The sequence below is a fragment of the Chlorocebus sabaeus genome, chromosome 15, assembly GCF_047675955.1.
Source record: "Chlorocebus sabaeus isolate Y175 chromosome 15, mChlSab1.0.hap1, whole genome shotgun sequence".
NCBI classification, from domain to species: domain Eukaryota; kingdom Metazoa; phylum Chordata; class Mammalia; order Primates; family Cercopithecidae; genus Chlorocebus; species Chlorocebus sabaeus.
The window spans coordinates 57239981-57259125 of NC_132918.1; the positions used below are offsets into that span (position 1 = coordinate 57239981).

A 19145-nucleotide genomic window follows, 5' to 3' on the forward strand; every position below is an offset into this window, starting at 1 on the left:
GCAAATATGGAATGCTTCACAAATTTGCATGTCATCCTTGCACATGGGCAATGTTAATCTCCATATCATTTCTTTTTTTTTTTTTTTTTTTTTTCAGTAAATATGCTGCCAAAGCAAGCACCAAAACCTCAGCTTCCAAGGTCATATCACAACCTTTCCCCGTTTTCACCAAAGTCTTCAGGGACCACAAACCCATATACAGTTAGTTCCCTATATCTGTGGGTTCCACATCTGAGGAGGTCAACCAATCGGGAATCGAAAATATTCAGAAAAAAAATACAATTTTTGTGTAAAATTTGCCATAGTGGAAAAAAAAACAATAAAAAATAAAATTTTAAAAAACAGTATAACAACCGTTTACATAGTATTTACATAGCATCAGGTATTATAAGTAACCTAGTGATTATTTAAAGTACATGGGAGTGGCCAGGCACAGTGGCTCACACCTGTAATCCCAGCACTTTGGGAGGCTGAGTCAGGTGGATCACGAGGTCAGGAGTTCAAGACTAGCCTGGCCAACATGGTGAAACCCGTCTCTACTAAAAACACAAAAATTAGCTGGGTGCGGTGGCAGACGCCTGTAATCCCAGTTACTCGGGAGGGTGAGGCAGGAGAATCGCTTGAACCTCGGGGTGAAGGTCGCAGTGAGCCGAGATCGTGCCACTGCACTCCAGCCTGGGCAACAGAGTGAGACTCTGTCTCAGAAAAAATAAAAGTACATGGGAGTATGTGCATATATATAAGGTACTCGAGCATCTTCAGATTTTGTTATCGGCAGGGGGCCTTGGAATCAATCCTCCGTGCATACTGAGAAATGACTAACCATTTTCACCCTTTCCTGAAGGACTGCTGTTCAAGCAAACTTTAATGTGTATCAAAATCACCTGAAGGGCACAGATTGTTAGCCCTACCCCAAGTGTTCCTGACTTAATAGGTCTGAAGTTGAGCCCAAGAATTTTCATTCCCCCAAAATTCCCAGGAGATGCTGATGCTGCTGGTCCAGAGACTACACATCAGAACCACTGCTCTATCCATTTTCCAGGAGTAGGTACTAGAGACAGATCCTCTCTGCTTGTCTCGAGACACACGATGGGAGAACTTGCCCCTAGTGGTGAACTCTTACTCTAAAGACAGGTCACTCCTCTGCTATCAAGTTTTGGCTGGGTAAAAGCTAAAGGGTGCATTTTCTTCATCTTCATGAGCAGCATCTATGAATCTCCTTCTTGTGTGAGGTCTCCACTTGGGCCAGAAATGCCAGGAATGGGCTCCCTCCCTGGTGTGGACCTTCACACATAGATGGGCAGACAGCACGTACCCAGGAGCAGTGTGGTGTGTCAGGAAAGGCGCGGGCAAGTGACACAGTCCCTGAACTTCACTTTCCCCATCTCCATAACATGAGACAATGATACCCATCTATTATAGGGTTGCTGAAAAGAGTAAACGGGAATAGTGTGAGGAGTCCCATGTTAACTGTAAAGTGCCCTAGAAATATTAATTATTATTACAGATTCAGGTCAGATTTGCACCTTAACAATTAATGTGGTTTATTTTTTTTTTCCACCTCTAGTGATTTTTGTTTTTTGTTTTTAAGGCTTTCTTCACCCTTCCCCCAGCAACAGGTCTTTACCTTTGAGCCCCAGTGTTAATTGATTCTGACTCATTTTTGATAAAAAAAAAAATAAAATAAAATAAAATAAATAAAAAATGAATGATAGAAATTTATTAAAGCATAGTAAGACAGATTTTATTCAGGACCATCAGGATACGTATAGCAACCATGGCAATGGGATGCCGAATTAGGAGAGAGTGGGCTCAACTTTAAATACAGCATGGGCAAGTGGGAATTTATAGCCAAGGAACAAAAGTTTGGGGTCACTGGATACAATATTACTAAGAAGGAACTTCAGTAGTAAAGGGGTTTCTTGCTGAAAATAGGTGAAGGTGATCAGACATCACCTAAGGATGGTAGAGGATGAGGAACCTGATCAGATATTGAGCATGGAGGGTTCTAACTGGATTTTCCAAGGAAATACACAGATAAACCTACGAGAAAGTTGCGGAGTCTGACTAAAGTTTGGCCAAGCAAAGAATCCTTGTCACCTTCCATTGTTGTATTCAAACACTTAAGACTCAAGCTGCTCACTACTATCTTTAGGCTCTAAAGAGAAAAGAAAAACAAAAACGATCAAGGGACATGGCATTATACTTTTACATTAGTAAATCCAAAGTCATTTTCTCAATCTCAGCAGTCAAGAATAAAATGATCCGCATTAGTATAGTGGCTAGAAGATTTTATAAAATAAGAAAAAAAAATTTTAAAGAATAAAATGAAAAGAAGCAACAACTAATCAGTTTACCACTAGTTATCACTGAACTAAGGTTTTGCAGGCCCATTTTACCTACTCTCCCTTTGCTCTCTGCCATTTGAACCTTAGGTTCAGTCCTAGAATCTCCCCAGTACGAGGCAGATGCAGAGAAAGAGAACGGAGATGTCCAATGAAGGGGAGGAGGAGGGGAGGCCATTGACGATCTTGGCAAAGACATTAGCTGTGTAGTAAGTCATCCTTTCTTCCCTTGCCATCTTGTGGCTGTGTTAGGCAGTGATTCTATTCCTGCTGTGTTGCAGGGAAACCACCCAGTCCGTAGTCAGAAGACCTGGATGCAGTATTAATTCTACCACTTACTAGCCGTGTGCCCTTGAACCCATCATTTAACTTCCTCCGTTTTTACATCTGCAAAATGGAACTACCACTATTTGCCTCAAGGAATTGTTTTGGATAATACGTTTTTCCGTGCATACCTGGTATAAGGCAGGTATAAAGTAAGTACATCTATTGAGGACATCCTTTCTTTCCGTGGCTTTTTTAACAGTAAAGGAGTATTCCTGGCCTGTGGTCCTACCTCTTGAACCGACGGCGCTGGGCCTACTCGCCGCGGAGAGTAAGCCTGCCCAGCAAAGCCCTAACCCAAGGGATCCGGCCCAAGCTTTCCCTGAATCCCTACCGCCCACGGACCGCTCACCTCCACTTTTGACATTTCCGCTCTCCTGCCGCAGCTGCGGATGGCGTCACTTCCACCGGAAAAGGCGAGCGCAGCCGCGCGGTTGGCGCGAAAGTCGGTTCCCGTTCTGGGCAATTTCCGGGTTCTCCAGCGTTTGCTTTGGGGTAGGGGCGGCGCCGAGTCGGGGGAGGGGGCTGTGCGCCGGGCTGGCGCCCGACCCCAGCCACCGCTCTGCGGGCAGCGCGTCCCCCGACTCGCCGCCCGGAGACCCCGAGGCTCCAACGAGGTAAGTAAGGCGCGGAGTGGGGACTCAGCTCCTCCCCGGCCCCAACTGGGGTTCGCGATGCCTTCTATGGCCTTCAGGACCCTCTTTTCCTGTCCTAGTAACTGGCCCTGGGACTGGCGGGTGGGCCTTTGACACCTAAAGGACGTGACTTCCGTGATCCCAGAGCCAGGCCTTTTTCTGGAGCTGGGAACTGGAGCATCTGGCCTTATGCAGGGGCAAAGACCATGCTAACTGGCTTCCATGTTTATATTTAAAATCTGTTTACTGAGGGGTGAACGAACCTCGCAGGCCGTGGGTATCCGCAGGGACAGATGCACTCTGTGTATCCATAAAACAAGTGCAATTGAATGTCCATTGGCTTAGAGGGCTTAGCGCCTTCATAGCAGGGCCCTCCTCAGTGTATTCAATTAGGGTTAATTTTGCTCTGATTTGCAAGGATTGGTGTTGTCATCTTTTTCTTTGGCTTTGCCAAAGAAAACGGAGGAAGTTAAATGATGGGTTCAAGGGCACATTCCAGGGTTTCTTACAAATGCCTTTGACGAATTCACCGGCAGAGCCAGAATGTCTGTCTTTAGGCATTCTTGTCTGCATGGAAAAATAGGGGGGTTAAACATGGAACTTTATACCTAATGTGGTTTTGTTCTTGTTAATGGTTCCTTTATTTTGACAGTTCAGAAATGTCCAGAAATGACAAAGAACCGTTTTTTGTGAAGTTTTTAAAGTCTTCAGACAATTCCAAATGTTTTTTTAAAGCTCTCGAGGTAAGAGTTGAAAACGTCTTAATACCGTGAATTCATTTTCTTGTTTTTAAGTGTTTTTGATTTGTTGGGCTTTATGTCTTGGAAGTAGATATTTCACTTTCATAATAATGTAATAGTCTGCATTAATACAGATATATCATTATTACATATTTTCGAATTGATCTAAGTACATTATTATGTATTTCGGGGAGCTGGAAGTCTATTATCACATTGCTGTTTAATGTGACTGACCTGCAGTTCTTGGAAATTAAGTTGCTTTCATTTGCCTCCTAACCAGAGTGGTCCTTTGTGTGCTGTAAAAATTTGAGTCAGTCGTATGCTGGTCATACTTGAAAATTTTTTGGTTAATTGTTAAAAATTATGTTTTATTATGTACAGTGTGATAATTGGATGATAGTAGAGGTGATGTAGAGCCTTGCTTCTCACAGATCTCAGCAGTATCAGCATGGCCTGGAAGTTTGTTCAAAATGCAGAATCTTGGCCTCCAATCCAGACTTACCACTTAGAATCTGCATTTTTAACAAGATCGTCAGTGTGCATTAAAGTTTGAGAAGCATTTGTAGCAGATTTTTTAAAACTTCATTCATTCAGCAAGTATTTATTGAAGTGTTCATGATTTAATAGGCTCTTCTCTAGTACTTGGGATTTATCAGTGATCAGAACAGGCAAAGATTTCTGTTCTCTCAGAGCTTACATTCTAACAGGAGGACATAGACACTAATCAGACATGATAAATTGGGAAGAGAGAAAAGCAAAACAGGTTAAGGGGTTCCAGAGGATGTTTCTTGGGGGTGGGAAGAAAAGGGGGTTATATTTTAAATAGGGTGCGATCAGGGTAGGCTTTATGGAGAAAAAGATATTTGAGTAAACATGAAGGAGGTGAGATGCTTTGCAGATATTTGGAGAAGAATGTTTCAGGCAGCGAGAGCAACCTTATACAGCCCCTGGGAAAGTGCCTGTAGTCTCTATCCAAGTTTAGTGTTCTGTTGTGTAGTAAGTGAGGGATGGGGGAAGAATGCTAAGGAATGTGTCAGAGAATAATGGTAAAGAGGTCATGTAGGGCCTTGTGGGCCATTTTTCTCTCAGTGGAGAGGCATTGGAGGGTTTCAATCAGAAGAGTAAACATGATCTGACTTACAGTTTTAAAGGGATTACTGTATTTAACATAAGGACCTCAAAATTGGTTCAGAATATTTTTGAGTGCTTACTGGGTGTCAGGATATAGAAACAAACAAGATACATAACGAAACTTCCAGGGGAGAGAGACAAAAACTATATATATATGTATTTTTAAATAAAATAGACTAAAAGGGTAGAGGAAGGGTATTTTGAGAAAGCATGATTAGGATAGGCATCTCTGGGGAGGTGACATTTAAGCAGACCTGATTGAAGTGGGGGATTAAGTCAGGTGAAAACTTGGAAAAAGAGTATTCCTTGCTGCAAGATCAAGAGCAGAGCGTCTAAATGAGGTTATGGTTGGCTTGTTCCAGGGCTGGCAAGAAGGTGGGAGTGGCTAGAATAGAGTAAGCAGGGGAGACGAGAAGTAGGAGGTAAAGGTGGGAAGATAGGCAGGAACCAGACTGTGTTGTCTTGAAGGCTATAGTAAGAAATGTGGATTTTATTCTGGGTGCGGTGTGAAGACATTAGGTTTTGAGCAGACAGTGACATGATCTGACTTGTATTTTTAAAAAGATTATTAGCTGCTGTGTAGAGAACAGATTTAGGGCAAGGAAGAGAAAAAGACCATTTGGGAGCCTTCTGCAGAGGTCTAAGTGAGACATGATGGTGACTTTCAATAGGGAAAAGTTTGGATTTGAGATGGAATTTGAATAGGACCTAAATACAGGGGAGTCATTTCAGGTACATTCTTATTTTATTTTTTCTTTCAGTCCATAAAAGAATTCCAATCAGAAGAATATCTTCAGATTATTACAGAAGAAGAGGCATTGAAGATAAAGGAGAATGATAGATCACTTTATATCTGTGACCCTTTTAGTGGCATTGTCTTTGATCACCTCAAAAAGGTTTGCTGACTTCTAGTGTGTTGCTTTGGTAGTCTGTTTTTTGGTTTATCTTTGTTTCAGTTGACATACATTCTTTGCCGATTATGAAGTATTATGCAACTTATGAGTACATTGGCATTCTTTTGGTTTGGCAAGACCAGGATTGAAAGGCTAATTATGTTACAGTAGGCCTTTTTTTTTTTTTTTTTTTTTGAGACAATGTCTTGTTCTGTTGCCCAGGCTTTAGTGCAATGACACGATCTCAGCCCACTGCAACTTCTGCTTCCTTGGTTCAAGTGATTCTTGTGCCTTAGCCTCCTGAATAGCTGGGATTACAGATGTATACCACCACACCTGGCTAGTTTTTGTATTTTTAGTAGAGACAGGGTTTCTCAATGTTGGCCAGGCTGGTCTTGAACTCCTGGGCTCAAGTGATCCTCCCACCTCAGCCTCCCAAAGTATTGGGCTTATAGGTGTAAGCAGTAAGGCAGTTTTGAGTGAAAGGGGCTCTTGAAGTTTCTTTTCTTTTCTTTGTCTGATATAGGGTCTTACTCTGTCACCCAGGCTAGAGTGCAGTGACGCGATCTCAGCTCACTGCAACCTCTGCCTCCTGGGTTCAAGCAATTCTCCTGCCTCAGCCTTCCTAGAGGCTGGGATTACAGGTGCCCACCACTGCACCCGGCTAATTTTTGTATTTTTAGTAGAGACAAAGTTTCACCGTGTTGGCCAGGCTGGTCTGGATCTCCTGACCTCAGGTGATCCACCCCCCTTGGCCTTCTCTGAAGTGCTGGGATTACAGGCGTGAGCCACTGTGCCTGGCCTGAAGTTTATTTCTTTTGATAGTTTGCATTGTTTGATTTGCTTTTGTGTGTGAGTATTTAATGTATAGTATATCTGAGAAATTATATAGTCTTTATTTTTTTCTTATAACAATTTGCTGATTTTTCCACAGTGATCATCAACTTTGGTAAAGAATTGGTGAATGTTACAAAATGTAATTTGGTAAGACTGGTGGTCTTTTCCTTCTTAACTCATGTAAACTTTTCTCTTTTTTGTAGCTTGGCTGCAGAATTGTTGGTCCACAAGTAGTCATATTTTGTATGCACCACCAGCGATGTGTCCCAAGAGCCGAACATCCAGTTTATAATATGGTTATGTCTGATGTAACCGTATCTTGTACAAGTCTGGAAAAAGAAAAAAGGGTAGATATTGACCTCATCATGATTGAACAATTTATGTATCTATTCTTAATTTTTCACTGCATAGAAGATAACTTAAAAGACCTTCCATTTATTGTTCGTGACTTTTAACAAAGTTCACTATACAACCACAGTGTGTATATATGTATACATATACTTTTTTAAGTAAATTGAATATAGAATTTGTTTTGTTGAAAACTGGCTGATTTAAATTTTTTGTTTTAATTTAAAAGGACACTCATTTTTTAATCACTTACATTTTTTTCCACTATAGGTGGACAGCCTTTTAAAAAAAGGATTCTAAATTGTTTGAATCGGGGAGGCGGAGGTTGCAGTGAGCCAACATCACGCCACTGCACTCCAGCCTGGGCGACAGAGCAAGACTTATCTCGGAAACAAAAAACAAAAATCATTCTGAGAGAGAGCTATAGAAATACATACATATATATATATGTATTTGGGACAAGGTCTTACTGTCACCTGCGCTGGAGTGCAGTGGCACAATAACAACTCACTACAACCTTGATTTCCTGGGCTCAAGTAATCTTCATGCCTCAGCCTCCTGAGTAGCTGGGACTACAGGCATGCACCACCAAGCCTGGCTAAAACATATATTTATATATTATATAGATACAATTTATGTTGTTAAAAATACACATGTATATTAAAATATATAGAAGCAAAGATTTATACATGCTCTGTATAATAGTTTAATACATTCATGGAGTTGAAAGGGATAAATATAGGAAAATAATCTTTTTAAAATATAATTCATATTTATCTCCCAAAAAATAATTTGGTTAATTGTTTAACTTTCTAATGTTATGTAACACTTATGTATTCAAACTATCAAAAGCAAAATGTATTTATGAGATCGTGTATAAAAATGGAAGCAATATTGTTTGCTTCAGTATTAATGTGTTCTCTTTTGGGGCTACAGGAAGAAGTTCATAAATATGTACAAATGATGGGCGGACGAGTATACAGAGACCTTAACGTATCAGTAACTCACCTTATTGCGGGAGAAGTTGGTAGCAAAAAATATTTAGTTGCTGCAAACCTGAAGAAACCTATTTTGCTTCCCTCTTGGATAAAAACACTTTGGGAGAAGTCACAAGAGAAGTAAGAAAGACATTTTTATATTTTCTAGATTTGAAAAAATGATGCATTCAGTCATTTTTGGCATATGATATACTCTTTGGATTTATCATTCAGGGAAAAAAATAGTGTCATTACTGTTTTCTCCAGCGAAAACAGAAGAACAGAATCTACAAGCTCTTATTACCAAGACATAAGTTGACAGGCATAGAATGGGCTAAGGGTTTATCATTAGCTACAGAGTGATAAATGCTTTGGCGATAAAGTTCTCAGCTGTAAATGTTTCTGAAATATTGAGAAAACGGGTTTGGCAATTCTGTAGCTTTTATGTTGCATTATCCTTCAACTCCATTCCCGTGTGTTAAGATAGAGAATAAATTGGTCAATTTGGCAGTTGCATTCCTTCCAAAAGATGGCATATGTAAGGTTGAATATAAACATATGTAAGTCATCAGCTGAGATGTGATTATTTAATAAATGTTAACTGAGCCCATTTTACATATCTGACCCGAGCTAGGCTTTAGTTATATTTAGTAAGCAAAACAGATAGTCACTTCCCTCATGGAGCTTAGAGCTTATTTCAAGGGGCGCACTTTAGTTCCCCTGCAACTAGATAAACAACCACAAGACCAAATACCACAGAATTCTATTGGCATACGAATTATATTGGCATTTTTCTGGGCTTGTTTTCAACACCATCCGGCATATCCTAAGTATGTCTCCATGTCAGCAACTCTTATTCCCAATGTGATTACTTCATCAGCACATCTGCCTTGCATGGCAACAGAATAATGATATTTTTGTTGGTATTTTGCCAGAAATCATTGCTTTTACTTATATAGAATAATGGGAAGATTAAAAAGTTCGTTTTTGTAATAGACAACCAAATTACCTTTGGGTTTTTAAGTAGAGATTCAGACTTAACAATTTTGGAAAATATACCACTGTGACCAGCAAGGGCTAGAGTTAAGGAAATGTATATTTTTCCCTTAAAATGGTTTTGAGAGACTGTATCTGAAACAATTACTTTGTGTTAGAGACATGTTATTGAACTCGGTGAGCAATCAGTGTAATTCTGTTTGGTGGTTCTCCTTTGTAAAAAAAATGATTTTAAATCCTAAAAAATGAGGAAAGCAATAGTGGTATTTGTGTTGTTTTTCATTATTCTTCTGGTAAATTTAATATTTTCTTTTTTAACCACTTCATTCCCACAGAAAAATAACTAGATATACTGATATAAACATGGAAGATTTCAAGTGTCCTATTTTTCTTGGTTGCATAATCTGTGTGACTGGCTTATGTGGCTTAGACAGGAAGGAAGTTCAGCAACTCACAGTTAAGCATGGAGGTCAATACATGGGACAATTGAAAATGAATGAATGTACACACCTCATTGTGCAAGAACCAAAAGGTAAAACTGTGTTTCACAAAGGGACAAATGAAACATTTTCTCTAGTATTTAATATTTTATTTTTATTTATTTATTTACTTTGAGATAGAGTCTTGCTCTATTGCCCAGGCTGGAGGGCAATGGCACAATCTCAGCTCACCGCAACCTCTGCCTCCCGGGATCAAGTGATTCTCCCATCTCAGCCTCCCGAGTAGCTGGGATTACAGTCACCTGCCACCACGCCTGGATAATTTTTTATTTTTAATAGAGACGGGCCTTCACCATGTTGGCCAGACTGGCCTCTAACTGACCTCAAGCGATCTGCCCACCTCGACCTCCTAAAGTGCTGGGATTCCAGGCATAAGCCACCATGCCCAGCCACTAGTATTTAATATTTTAAAATCTTTACAGAACAGCTTTTACTTCTGACATGTCATTAATCTAGTTTGATACTGTTTTCTCTAACATCTTGCAAAGGTAGTTTGGGTCACAATCTATAAACCAGGTCATTGAGTAAGTATAAAAAAACCAAAAACTTTAGGTTTTTTTTAGTGATAAAAAAACCAAAAAGTTTTATTTAAGCTTACTTTTGTATCTTTTGATTTTTTAAAAATGTTCCTCACACAATTACCAAATAATGACAAGAAGTTTGGGTAAATAACAGGAAAACTAATAAATATAGCTAATTGGCATTTCTTTCTAATGACTAATTTAAAAAGGCTTAACTTAGTTTTAGTTTGACTGAATGAACTACAAGTTTTAACTGGAAGACACACCTTGCGGAACATGAGGCAGTAAAAAACGAAAAAGACATTACCAACAAGAAAAATTCTTTAAAATTGCTGTTAGGTTTGGTGTTCCATAACATTATTCTGGATGATTTTTTATCAGCACTCTTAAAATATAGACAAATTGATAAAAGATGAGTTTTGTTAATGTTTTTATTATTGCCTTTTATATGTGTACCATGTTTTACTAAACTACCTAGATTGAGAAGAAATTAAGATTAAATGGTAGTTGTCCTTAAGTCAGAATTTTGGGTATGGCCAATTGTGATAGGATCACTGTGAGTAGAGTTGATACTGCTGTTCTTTTTCTGAATCTGAAGACTGTTCATTGTTGATTCTCTCAAGAATGCCAAAAAACGTTTCATGTGACATATTGACCTCAATTTCTCTGTGATACTGCTTCAAAATACATTGTGTTAAAGATTTTTAAGGTAATAAAAAGATACATATTTTTAACATAATTTATCTATTGGCTTATCTATCCTGGACTTTAAGTAGAAGCCTGTTGACATTGGAATAGTCTGTTCAAAGTTGGGATTTATTATATTGCACACATTTACAATTTTCACATTGTACAAGCTGGTTTAAAGAAAGTAAATGATGGAGCCTATATGCAAACCCAAGTCCAGTGTTAATTCAGTTACCCCACAGTTGCTCCTGTCTTCCTGCAGTTTGTGTAAAAGATAAACCCTCTCACATGGCATGTGTATTTATACAACACATAGAAAATATAATTAGACAGTAAGCTAAAATACTACTTTGTAATAAACTATGTAGCATACTGTTTAAGAGTAAGTACTGGTAACTTTAATTTTGTTGATAGGTTTTTAAAATAACCTGTTACAGCCAGGTGTAGTTGCTCACGCCTGTAATCCCAGCACTTTAGGAGGCCAAAGCGGGCAGATCACCTGAGGTCAGGAGTTTGAGACCTGGCCAACATGGTGAAACCCTGTCTCTACTAAAAATACAAAAAAATTAACCAGACGTGGTGACACATGTCTGTAATCTTAGCTACTCAGGAGGCTAAGGCAGGAGAATCGCTTGAACCCAGGAGGGAGGTGGAGGTTGCAGTAAGCCAAGATCTCACCACTGCACTCCAGCCTGGGCAACACAGTGAGACCCCATCTCAAAAAAAAAAAATTAACCTGTTATAATTTGAATATTTCTGCAAAGATAGATTTTAATGGTTTTCATTTCTTGGTTTCTCCTGTTTTCTCTATTTCGTTCTTAACACTACAGGTCAGAAGTATGAGTGTGCCAAGAGATGGAATGTACACTGTGTGACCACGCAGTGGTTTTTTGACAGTATCGAGAAAGGTTTTTGTCAGGATGAATCCATGTACAAGACAGAACCTAGACCAGAAGCAAAGACTATGCCCAATTCTTCAACTCCTACTGGCCAGATCAACACAATTGATAGTGAGTCTCACTGAGATTAAATATTCTGAAGACAGTCATATTTCTGTGTAATAATCAGTATGTTAATAGAATCACTGAGATAGGGAATTTCTTTTTCTTGTTTGCTATGCTTCTAGGCATAATTGTATAATAGACAAATTGTGTAAAAAGTTAGTACTGAACTGTTCATAACATTTTTTTAGAATGAATGAATGCTTTCTTTTATACCCTGATGTAATGCAAAAGATGATCAAAGAAATTAAGAACAATAGTAGATGGAGGCTTAAGATACAAGTATTAATCTTTTAAACATTACTGACATGCATATATTAATCTTTCCTTAATTTACGGTTTTGCTGCAATTGTTATAGATCGTCTGTATTTGTATAAAAATTAAAACTGTTTCTATTTTGTAGGTGTTGTGTTGGCAAAATGTTTAAAATATTTTTTCAAATGTAAGCCTCTTGGACCTTAAAGTCAGCAACTTCAGATTTTTATGGGAAACAAGACACTATTAGGAAAATGTGTTAAATCTATTTTCATTTAAATAAGATAGGAGGCTTAATTAATTTCATTTTCCCTTTTTATACTTTGCCACTAAGATTTCAGTAAACACCCCTGAATCTTACTTTGGAAGTTGTTTATTGCCCTATATTTGTAAGAAAAGTTAAACCATAGACAATATATAATCACGATTATTTTATTTCCCATAAATTTATACATGTTTTCAAAATATGTAGGTCGTACTCTTTCAGATGTCAGCAATATTTCCAACATAAATGCAAGTTGCATAAGTGAATCAATATGTAATTCACTTAACAGCAAACTGGAGCCTACACTTGAAAATCTAGAAAATCTGGATGTCAGTGCATTTCAAGCACCTGAAGATTTATTAGATGGTTGTCGGGTACGTCTTTATTATATAATACATGCAGTAAGTGATGATATGCATTAGCATTTCCTGGCCTGACTTTGAAGACCCTTCAGAGTTGGGCTTGCTTCTTACTACCTATGTAAACTCTCCACTCTAGCTAAGTAGATGTGCTTACTAGACCATGTCCATCCTTTGGCTGCAAGAGTCCCTCTGCCTGTGAGGTATCTTCCTCTGTTACCTTTTAAAAGTTCATTTCAGGTTTTAACTCTTCTCTGAACCCCCCTAACTACATTAATCTTTCCGTCTGCTGTATTTTGAGAGCACTTAGTTTCTGAACGACTTACTGGATTTTTTATTTTTATTTTTTTGAGATAGGGTCTCACTCTGTCGCCCAGACTGGAATACAGTGGCACAATCATAGCGTCCTGTAACCTCGAACTCCTGGGCATCAGCCACCCCTTAGTCCGCAAGCAGTTAGGACTACAGGCGTGTGCCACTACACCTGGCTAGTTTATAAAATTTTTTTGTAGAGACAAGGTCTCACTATGTTGCCCAGGTTTGGACTTTTATTTATAACTATCATCTAAGTGTTTACAGTGTATTAGACACTGTACTAATCATTTTATGTATGTTAATATATATATAAAATCTCATTTAATTCCCACAGATAACTCTAAAATGGGTATTATCTTGAGGGTAAGACTTAGAGAATTAAAATTCTTGTTCAGAGTCACACAGAGAGACATTGAGTGGCCAGTTATCTACTCCAAAGTCTGTATTCCTCACCATTAGAGCCACTGCTTTGGTATTTCTTGGGCTATTTAATTTTTTAGTATATGAATAATTGTCTTATGAGTTTGTTGATGGAAACATCATATGCTATACTTTTTCGGCTGTCTTAGATTGGAAACTTAATGTATTCCTATTTGTAGAATGACTTGGCTGTGCATTAATTTTCACAGAGTAGCAAAAATTTAACCCTACCTTATTGTTAAGAAGGGAAATTGGAGCTGGGCGTGGTGGCTCATGCCTGTAATCCCAGCACTTTGGGAGGCCCAAGCAGGCAGATACCTGAGGTCAGGAGTTCAAGACCAGCCTGGCCAACATGGTGAAACCCCATCTCTACTAAAAATGCAAAAACATTAGCTGGGTGTTGTGGCAGGTGCCTGTAATCCCAGCTACTTGGGAGATTGAGGTAGGAGAATCGCTTGAACCCAGGAGGCGGAGGTTGCAGTGAGCCGAGATTGTGCCATTGCACTCCAGCCTGGTCAACAAGAGTGAAACTCCATCTCAAAATTAAAAAAAAAAAAAAAAAAAAAAATTAGCAAATTACCTTTTTTTTTTTTTTTTTTTTAAACTTACCAACTTACTAGCTAAACAAAAGGTGGGCTTTTGTTTTTGTTTTGAGACAGAGACTTGCTCTGTCGCCTAGACTGGAGTGCAGTGGCATGATCTCAGTTCACTGCAACATCTTCCTCTTAGGTTCAAGCAATTCTGCCTCAGCCTCCTAAGTAGTTGGGATTACAGGTGTGTGCCACCATGCCTGGCTACTTTTTCTAGTTTTTTTTTTTGTTTTCGAGACGGAGTCTCGCTCTGTCACCTAGGCTGGAGTGCGGTGGCGCGATCTCGGCTCATTGCAAGCTCCACCTCCCGGGTTCATGCCATTCTCCTGCCTCAGTCTCCCAAGTAGCTGGGACTACAGGCGCCCACCACTACGCCCGGCTAGTTTTTTGTATTTTTAGTAGAGACGGGGTTTCACCTTATTGGCCAGGCTGGTCTTGAACTTCTGACCTCAAGCGGTCTGCCGCCTTGGCCTCCCAGAGTGCTGGGATTACAGGCATGAGCCACCATACCTGGCCCAGAGGTGTTTTGTATGATCTTTTATCCTAGACTACCAATTCTAGATATAACTTTTAATTATTTCTTACATATAGAAAGTATATGATTCCAATTATTTGTTAAAATATAGTCTAGTAATGGGGGTGATTTAATTTGGGGTGTAAATACAGTTTGAGATACATTTGTTATACTTAAATTTTTTTTAAGGTCACCTTATGTAAAATAGAGGTAAAATGATTTTTATATTGATTAAATTGATTTAAATGTATACATCCTGGTAGTTAAAAATAAATTACTGCATACATGTTATCCTCAAAGCATTCTGTTCAGTTCTTTGACGTACATGTATTTTTTGTTCAGTCAACTCTGTGAATAAGGTAACGTCAATTTATAGGTAAGAAAATTGGTTTAAAGAGTGTAAGCAACTTGCCTATTGTCGTTAATCATTGGCAGCTGGAAAAAAACAACACCCCCCCCACCCCCTGCCCACACACGCGCGCGCACACGCACAATATAAGCCCAGGTGTTCTGAATTCAGACAGCTAACTACAGTTTACTTTTATAATTACTTTAAAATTTACAAGTAAGCTTCACAGTTAAAGAAGTTACCTGCATTTTAGAAATTGGTATGCACTAATATTTAGAAGATGTTGGAATCTGGCTTCTATTTTATTTATAGCCTCAAAATACTTATCAAATATTTACTGTGAAAGATAATAATGCTGTATGAGATTGTAAAGAGTGATTAAAAAATCAAAGTTACAGAACGGTTAAAAAATCAAAAGTTTCAGAATATATTTATTCATATATCTTAAATATACACAAGTTGTCTTATTTATACGCAGTGGATTTAGATATATATTTTTAGTTTTTTTCTGTTGAGAGAAAGCATGTTATATACATTAAATATTTTCTTTCTTGCAGATATATCTTTGCGGTTTTAGTGGCAGAAAGCTAGATAAACTGAGAAGACTTATTAACAGTGGAGGTGGAGTTCGTTTTAACCAGCTTAATGAAGATGTAACTCATGTTATTGTGGGAGATTATGATGATGAATTGAAGCAGTTTTGGAATAAATCGGCCCACAGGTTTTTTCAGTTTTTAATTCAAATCAATTTCTACTACATAATTTTTCTTAAAATTGTATATCCATGCAGTTCTGGAAAATACATGACAAGTGGGATGATGGTCTTTATAGCTTGCACTAATACGTAACTATGTGCTGTTTTTGTAGGCCTCATGTAGTGGGAGCAAAGTGGTTGCTGGAGTGTTTCAGTAAAGGTTATATGCTTTCTGAAGAACCATATATCCATACTAATTACCAGCCAGTGGAAATTCCAGTTTCAGATCAGCCTGAAAGTAAAGCAGCTCTTTTAAAAAAGAAGAACAGCAGCTTCTCTAAGAAAGACTTTGCTCCTAGTGAAAAGCATGAGCAAGCGGATGAAGATCTGCTCTCTCAGTATGAAAATGATAACTCCACAGTAGGTAAGAAATGCTTGATTAGTATTTGTAGTTAGTAAGAAATATTTTAGTAGCCTAATACATACATATGTGATCTCTGCCAAGTTTTCTAGATTTTAAGTTAAATTAACCTTTTTCTTTCCTTGAAGTTTTGCTTATAACTTTTTTTCTGAGCAGGCAAGACGATAGGGTCCTGAACCCTTTAACCCTCTCTCTCTTCAGCTAACTAGCTCTATTTTGATTTGTTACATATACAGGCATTGCTTGATTTGTGTGTGAGTTTCTAATAGCATGAGCCTTTTATTAAAACCTTGTAACAAATGCCTCTTACTGGATTATTGTGGTCTTTCATGCATGAAACACTGTACTGTGGACTTACCACCTCAGTGTGTACTCTATGTAGTAAGGTAAATTGCCAGTGAAGCATTATAAATGTCATTACTTCTTTTTTATTAAAAAAAGACTTTATAAAATACCTAATATAGCCAAAATATATAAATTTAATGTGTATCATAACTTAAAATCTAAAGTTAATCAGAATTTTAGTCTACTTGAATTAAACAAGAACCTTAGAAAACTCTTTTTTTTTTTTGAAGGAGAATTTCGCTCTTGTTGTCCAGGCTGGAGTGCAGTGGCCGTGATCTTGGCTCACTGCAACCTCCACCTCCCGGGTTCAAATGATTCTCCTGCCTCAGCCTCCCAAGTAGCTGGGATTACAGTCATGCGCCACCATCCCTGCCTAATTTTGTATTTTTAGTAGAGATGGGGTTTCTTCATGTTGACCAGGCTGGTCTTGAACTCCCGACCTCAGGTGATCTGCCCGCCTCGGCCTCCCAGAGTGCTTCGTGAGCCATGAAGCCTGGCCTAGAATATGTTAATGATCACAACTAGCCCCTCTCATCAACGTACTCAGCTTACGTGATTTTGTCTAGTATTTTCATTATCTTTTAAAATCTCACAATTAGGCATTATCCTTTTATATAGTCAAGATTTGTTTCATTTACTAACACGTTTAACTGTTGTTTTGCTCTCCCCAGTTCTTCTTATATCCGAGACCTCTCTTCTGGAATCATTTTCTTTCTTCCTAAAATAATATCCTTTAGAGACTGGTTTAGTTTCTCTAAGACTCTTCAGCTGGGTATACAGTTCTAGACAGTTTCTTTGTTTAAGCACAGAGATATTGTTTCATTGTCATCTGTTTCCCTGACTGCTGGGTAGGAAGTCACATGTCAGTCTGTCTTCCTTTACAGGCAATCTGTCTTTATCCTCTGGCTGTTTTTAAGGTAGTCTTCCTTTTGGTTTTTGTGTCCTAGAGCTTTACCACTTATTTGTCCTGCTTGAGATTGTGCTTTATGAATCTGAGAATTAGTAGGTTTTCTGCTTTTTGTTAGGTTGAGAAATGTTTATTATCTCTTTGAATATTGCCTCTCCCCCATTCTCTATATTTTCTTAACTCCCATTTGCTTTGTACATGGGTCACTCAATTTTCCAGATCACGAATCGTCTCTTCAGTTATTGCCTAATCTGTTTTACCCATCTATTAAATTTTCTGTTTTAATAATTAATTTTTCAATTCCTAGAAGTTTTAGCTTTTTAAATAGTCTGTCATTTATTTTTTTACTTTTAAAAATAGAGATGGGGTGCTACTGTGTTACCCAGGCTGGTCTTGAACTCGTGGGCTCAAGCAGTCCTCCCACCTCAGCCTCCCAAAGTGCTGGGATTACAGGTGTGAGCCACCACACCCAGCCAAGTCTGTCATTTTGTATTTGTATTTTTTGTTCTTTATTTCTTAAAACACATTAAACCTATTAAAACATCTGTGAATTGTTCTGTTGGTTGGTATTTATGGTGCCTGGTTTTCTTGTGTTTTGTGATTTTTATTGTGAACTTGTACTTACTAGGACTCTAGGAATTCTAAGAAACTTGGGGTAGGGAATTGTTATCCCAGAAAAGGTTCATGTTTGGGTCTAGGTGCCTAGGAGTTTACAAACTCAGTACACCTATAAGTTGGTGTATTGGCTGGAGGTTTCTTAGACCATCCAGCTAGTATGAATTTATACCCAAACCTACTTTGAGGACCAGCCTCTGATGAACAAATTCTCAAGAGATATTTTTTCCGCTTGACCCAAAGCCAGTGTTCTTGACCTTTTCCTTTGCAGGGCAGATTTGTTGTTGGTTGCTTGGTTGGTTGGTTGGTTGGTTTTGGTCTGTTTACTAAAGGTATGTCTCTTCATGGGTTCTGGGTTTGTTCTCTCAGGCGATACTCTGCTTTACCTCTAATTTTTATGAATCCAAAGGATTGGCTCCTGTCTCTTGTGTGATACCTTTACATTCCAAGGGTCTGGGTTACTGCACAAATATTTAATAGATTTTGACTAACCATTAGCTTTAGTAACTACTTAATGTTCTAGATTTAGTAACCACTTTAGTGGTCTGGATTTTAATATTTTATCCTATATTTTGAAGTGTTTTTAGTGAGAGGGTTTCAAAGATCCTAGCTCACCATATTTCTTGAGAGGGAATTCCTAGCATTCCTTTTTTATTTACACTGTTCTGTACTACAAAATTGACTTTTCTCAAACCATTTACTTATGCTTTAGTATTGTATCACATCAGAAGATCATCCAAATTTTCCAGGATGCTCTGGTATAAAGAAGCCACAAATTAACTGAAAGCGATTTTTTTTTTTTTTTTTTTTTTGAGACAGGGTCTCACTCCATCACTGAAGATGGAGTATAGTGTCACAATCTCGGCTCACTGCAACCCCCTCCTCCCGGGTTCAAGCAATTCTTTTCCCTCAGCCTCCTTAGTAGTTGGGAGTACAGGTGTGCACCACCACGCCCAGCTAATTTTTGTTTTTTTAGTAGAGATAGGGTTTCACCATGTTGGCCAGGCTGGTCTCAAACTCCTGGCCTCATGTGATCCTCCTGTCTTAGCCTCCCAGAGTGTTGGGATTACAGGCATGAGCCACCACACCCAGCCAGCGATTTTATATACTGTCCTTCAGACAAGGGTACTTGGTGTAGGGCAGGTGATTAGTTTCTTAAA

At 38.5% G+C, this 19145-nt stretch overlaps 2 protein-coding genes and 1 pseudogene across 3 annotated transcripts in view; 1 reads left to right on the forward strand and 2 right to left on the reverse strand.

The window, feature by feature from the left end:
* Positions 1-101, reverse strand: LOC119626032 (U6 spliceosomal RNA; annotated as a pseudogene).
* A 1617-nt stretch (positions 102-1718) lies between these two features.
* Positions 1719-3641, reverse strand: LOC119625655 (uncharacterized). The gene is made up of 3 exons (XM_038002582.2): positions 3568-3641; positions 3022-3490; positions 1719-2158 (listed from the first exon to the last, which is right to left on the reverse strand). Exons 1-3 carry the CDS (start codon positions 3639-3641, stop codon positions 2009-2011), a joined length of 693 nt encoding a protein of 230 aa, XP_037858510.2. The 3' UTR covers positions 1719-2008.
* Positions 3146-19145, forward strand: part of TOPBP1 (DNA topoisomerase II binding protein 1) — a 62444-nt gene continuing 46444 nt past the window's right edge. Inside the window, exons 1-10 of one of the 2 annotated variants that reach the window (XM_008009092.3) lie at positions 3146-3286; positions 3957-4047; positions 5937-6071; positions 7109-7252; positions 8190-8371; positions 9562-9758; positions 11765-11944; positions 12664-12830; positions 15561-15724; positions 15871-16121. In XM_008009092.3, the coding sequence (XP_008007283.3) occupies positions 3964-4047; positions 5937-6071; positions 7109-7252; positions 8190-8371; positions 9562-9758; positions 11765-11944; positions 12664-12830; positions 15561-15724; positions 15871-16121 (1504 nt within the window). In that variant the 5' untranslated portion in view covers positions 3146-3286; positions 3957-3963. The remainder of the gene's footprint in view (positions 3287-3956; positions 4048-5936; positions 6072-7108; positions 7253-8189; positions 8372-9561; positions 9759-11764; positions 11945-12663; positions 12831-15560; positions 15725-15870; positions 16122-19145) is intronic. The other variant, XM_008009094.3, reaches the window with a different exon arrangement.